Source organism: Fukomys damarensis, unplaced genomic scaffold (genome assembly GCF_012274545.1).
Source record: "Fukomys damarensis isolate Sample0158 unplaced genomic scaffold, DMR_v1.0_HiC HiC_scaffold_37, whole genome shotgun sequence".
NCBI lineage: Eukaryota > Metazoa > Chordata > Mammalia > Rodentia > Bathyergidae > Fukomys > Fukomys damarensis.
In genome coordinates, this window is record NW_022900949.1 from 9,600,954 (window position 1) to 9,605,573 (window position 4,620).

A 4,620-nucleotide genomic window follows, 5' to 3' on the forward strand; every position below is an offset into this window, starting at 1 on the left:
GCCCCCTGGCCGGGCCAGGTGCCCACCTGGCTGGGGTCGATGCCGCTGTCACGCAGGAACTGGCTGTAGGCCACGGCGAAAGCCTGGCCGATGGCCCGCGCGATGAGCTGGGCCTGCAGGGAGACAGCGTGTCTGGAAAGCACCCTACCCGCCTCCAGGGCCTTGTGTCCTCAGCGCTGCACCCTCCTGGGACAAGGTCCTCAGGATGCAGCCTCCTGCCCTGGGGCTTTGGAGGGCGGGGGAGGGGGCTGCAACCCAGAAGATACATGGCAAGGACAGAGGGAGGTATCACCCCTTGGCAAAGGCTGTAGGAAGGCTTGCAGGATAACCACAGCGTGAACGTATCTACTGGGGCTGTCCCTGTGCTAGGCAAGACTGGGCATTTCACCGGGAGGGCCTTGTCAGCGAACTGTTCACCCACAGAGCCCAAGCTCTTCGCAGCAGCCCTGTCAGCGAGAGCATTCCTTTCCCTTGGCCCTGACTGCAGAGGTAGAGTGGCTCTATCTTGGCTAGGAGGCTTAGAGCACCAGGAAGCCACAGCCTGGTCCTGGGTGATTTCTTCAGCCCCACAGTCTGAGCCCAAGAGCAGGAAAGGTCGGGGAGGGAGGCAGCTGGAGGTGACAGTCACAACCTAGTGACTAGTTTGGGCCCGCTGCTCACATCCTCTGAGTGGAAGACGTGACACAGCATCTTATACAGGCGGCGGTCGCGGTCCTGGGTTCCAGGCTTCCGGGCCAGCCGTCGCCGGGCCATGAGCACCAGCACAGGGCCGATGTCAGCAATGTAGGAGATGGTCTGTAGGGCGTGGTCCATCATGGCCTCCTGCAGAGAGGGAGGTGAGCAGGGCCTTCCCTGGCTAAAGCCCCTGCAGCCCAAGGCCTGCCCGGCCCTACCTGGGAGTCGGCTGTCAGCACCTTGATCCTCCTGGTGGACACAAAGAGGTCCACCCCCGTCATGGGCTGCGTCTCCCCATCAGGAGCCTGCGTGCAGGGCAGGAGGAGGAGGTGGAACCCCAGAGCCCACTGCCCGTGGTCCTGGGCCCCTCTGTCCACTGTCACGGCCTCACCTTGATGCGGTCCATCGCCTCCTGCGCCTGGGCCATGCGCGTGCTGGGGGGTGGGTTCCGCTCGGACAGCAGTTGGGTGGAGCCCAAGTACTTGGCCCCAAATATGACGCCATCCAGGAGGTCCTCGTGGTCACAGGGCCCAGGTACTGAGGGGGACAGGGGTGGCTTAGCCTTCAGGGCACCCCCAGGCCTGCACACGCAGGGCCCTGCCACATGGCCCCCAGGAGTCCAGAGCCCTTGGTCAGCCTGGCCTGGGCAGTGTAACCCGAGCTGGGACCCTCTGAGGTCCAGACCTGCTTGCCGATCCACAACCAGACCAGACTAGTTTCTAGAACTCCACAATGAGGCTAGAACCAGACAATCTTGCTCTGGATTCTAAAACGAGCAACATTCTAGAACTGGAGTCAACCCCAGTCCAGACCCAGCCATGTCTGCTGTTCTAGACCCTGCTCCAGTCAGCCCAGGGCAACAGGTGACTCCAGTCCATGGCTGTGGAAAGAGACCACTGCCAGCTTCAAGGCAAAAAACTCCATGAATGCCCAGAACCCCAGATGGTTCCAATCCTGGATTCTGCAACTCACTGACAGGCTTCAAATCACACAAACCAGCCCGGTCATCCAGAAACCAACAGCACACCAGAAATACCTTCCCTCTATAAGTCTGAAACTTCTGCTTTCTTCTGCTTCTTTTTTTTTTTTCAGTGCTGGGGATGGAACTGAGCTACACCCATAGCTCCTTTTTTTTTTAGGTACCAGGGATCGAACTTGGGACCTTGAGCTTGGAAGGCAGGCGGCAACACCATTGAGCTAAATCCCCAGCCAGTTCTTTATATTTTTTACTTTGAACCATAATCTTGCTAATTCACTAAATTTTCCAGGCTGGGCTCCAAGTTGGTGATCCTTCTGCCTCAGCCTACCAGAATGCTGGGATTACAGGTGTGTGCCACCATGCCTGGAAATGTCAGCGTTTTTTTGTTTGTTTTTTTGAGGCAGGGTCTCACTATGTGGTTGAGACTGACTTGGAACTCACTACATAGCCCAGGCTGGTCTCAAACTCACAGAGATCCTCCTGCCTCAGCCTCCTGAGTGCTGAAATTACAGGCGTGTGCCACTATGTCCAGCATTTTTTTCCTTTATTTGAAACAGGGTCTTGTTATGCAGTTCAGGATGGCCTTGAATTTGCAGCAATCTTGCCTCAGCCTTCTGAGTGCTGAGATTACAGGCAGGTACCACCATGCCCAGCCTTTAAAGTGATTTTTATATGGCCATCTAGAAAATTTAGTATCACACACGTGGCTCACATTCTATTCTGTCTACTTCTGCTCTAGAACTTTCTGATTACACCAGAATTGGACAGCTCTGCCCAGGGTTCTGGTGGTCTAGAGCAACAGATAAATTCTGATTGTTCTGCATTCTAGAATTCTCCAGTCTGACTAGAACCAGGCAAGTGTGTTCATCACTCCAGAACATTCTCATCAGCCCAAGTCCCTTTAATCCAGGACTACAACTTGGCAGGTGTGGTGGCATATACCTGTAATCTCAGCGCTTAGAAGGCTGAGACAAGAGGATCACCACAAGTTCAAGGCCAGCCTGAACAACACAGTGAGCTCAAAGCCAGCCTGGACTACATAGTGAGATCTTATCTCAAAAAACCCAAACCGGAAAAAAGTCTAGAACCACAAGCAACACACCAAACTCTGGAGCTCCCTAGGTGAGTCACAGCTCCATCCATTGTTCTAGAATCTTCTCAGGGCCACACAGCCCAACAGTCCCTCTCTCATCACCACCTTAGAACTTGCATCTGTGCAGGATAATTCCAGAACATTCCAGATGGCTAGAGCTGGTTCTTCCCGTGTTTCTAGGGGACAAACAAGTAGCCTTTTCTGGAAAGGTCCAAATGGTTGATATTTTTGTTTTTGTGGAACAGATGCTCTGTGCCCTAACAATGGGCAAGTCTGAGTAATTGGAGCTCACAGACTGGCCCTGCACTGACCATCACAATGTCGCTGTGCCACAGACCTTACAGCACAGCTTCACCCATGCAGTCTGTCATTGAGTGGCACATGACTGTACCCAGCTGTCTTTATCACACCAGAGCAGCCAGGCAACACAGATACAAATGGGCTGACTGTGTCTCAATAAAACTTTATGGACAGACATGGAAATCTGAATTATACAACATTTTTACCGGTCAAGAAACACTACTCTCCTTTTTTCTTTCGGAGTAAGAGAGCAAGCACTCAACACTGAGCTATACCCCCAACCCTTTTTATCTTGTACTTTTATCTTTTACTTTTTATCTTGAGACAAGGTCTTGCTAAGTTGTCCAGACTGGCTTTGAACTCCTGATCCTCCTGCCTCAGAGGCATGACAGGTGTATCCAGCTCCTTTTGTGTTTTTCAACTATGCAAAAATACAAAAGGCACTTTCAGCTCCTGAGGCCTGCTAGGACCAGCAAAGGCGGGATCTGATTTACAGATGATCTTTTGCCAACCCATGTTCTAGAACTCAGTGCTGTCAAGAGCCACGCCTGACTCTTGTCTCGCTCCAGAACATTCTCTGGAGCATCTCTTCTAGGTTATCTGCACTCAACCTAAAACCATCCTCAGCCTCTCTAGAATTTTGCCCTTGTTGGCACACTTGGTGCGGGTCTTCGGCACCATTTCCAGTGGTCTAGACTGGAGTCCTGGGGCCAGGGTAGGAGGGACACTCACCTTCCTGGAGGGCAGGGCACGAGGCCAGGGTCTCGGGGTTCTGGAAGAAGACAGAAGAGGGGCTAGCTTGAGTCCCCCTGCTGGGCTCCAAGCTGCAGAGGACCCGTGGAGGGGGCAGGCGCTACCTGGGCACCAGCCGGTCGTGGCCTTTCAGGTGTCACCAGAGGCGCCGTCTCTGGCCATGGCTCAGGGGAGCTGCCAGAGCTCCTGCTGTCCCCCTGCTCAGCAGAGCCTTGCTCTGCCCAATTGGGGGGTGCAGGCTCCACATCAGGGTCCCCAGGGGGCTGCAGCAGGTGAGGTGCTGGCTCCGGAGGCTGATGGGGACAGGGCTCAGGAGGGGGGCACTGCTCACACCGCAGCAGGCTCAGCAGGTCATCCCGACCGGCCTCAGCCGACAGCAGCCCATGGGCCGCAGCCACCTCCTGGGATGCCAGGCCATGCCCTGTAGCAATGTGCAGCGGGCAGGGGGTGCCATCTGGGGACAGGCTCGCCAGGTCCCCCGGCAGAGCCTCGAACTGTTGCACCAAGTCCTGGACACTTGATCCTTCAAGTTCCATCTGACTCAGATTGCTGGGGCCTTCAGGCACCGGGTGCCATGGGGTGTCAGGGGTGCAGTCATCAGGGGGCTCAAGAGCCTCCAAGTCCATGGCTGGAGGTCCTGAGGGGGACTGGAGTGCTGTCAGGAACTCCATGCCTGGACCCAGGCTTGGGGTGTCATCTCAGGGCTGAAAGACAGAGACCGGAACTGGAGGCTTCTCAGCTGCTGTCCCCACAGGCGTGTTTAATCCCTACTGTGCCCTTCAGGGAAGCTAGGTCCCCCACTGCTTTTTTTTTTTTTTTT

General features: G+C 55.0%; 1 protein-coding gene across 1 annotated transcript in view; it reads right to left on the minus strand.

Moving 5' to 3' along the window:
* Apba3 (amyloid beta precursor protein binding family A member 3) overlaps nt 1-4,620 on the minus strand; it is a 6,983-nt gene that overhangs the window by 1,228 nt on the left and 1,135 nt on the right. The window contains exons 2-7 of the mRNA XM_010635111.3: nt 3,905-4,504; nt 3,780-3,819; nt 1,067-1,212; nt 894-980; nt 661-822; nt 3-113 (exon numbers count right to left, since the gene is read on the minus strand). Coding sequence (XP_010633413.1) covers nt 3-113; nt 661-822; nt 894-980; nt 1,067-1,212; nt 3,780-3,819; nt 3,905-4,471 — 1,113 coding nt within the window. The 5' untranslated portion in view covers nt 4,472-4,504. The remainder of the gene's footprint in view (nt 1-2; nt 114-660; nt 823-893; nt 981-1,066; nt 1,213-3,779; nt 3,820-3,904; nt 4,505-4,620) is intronic.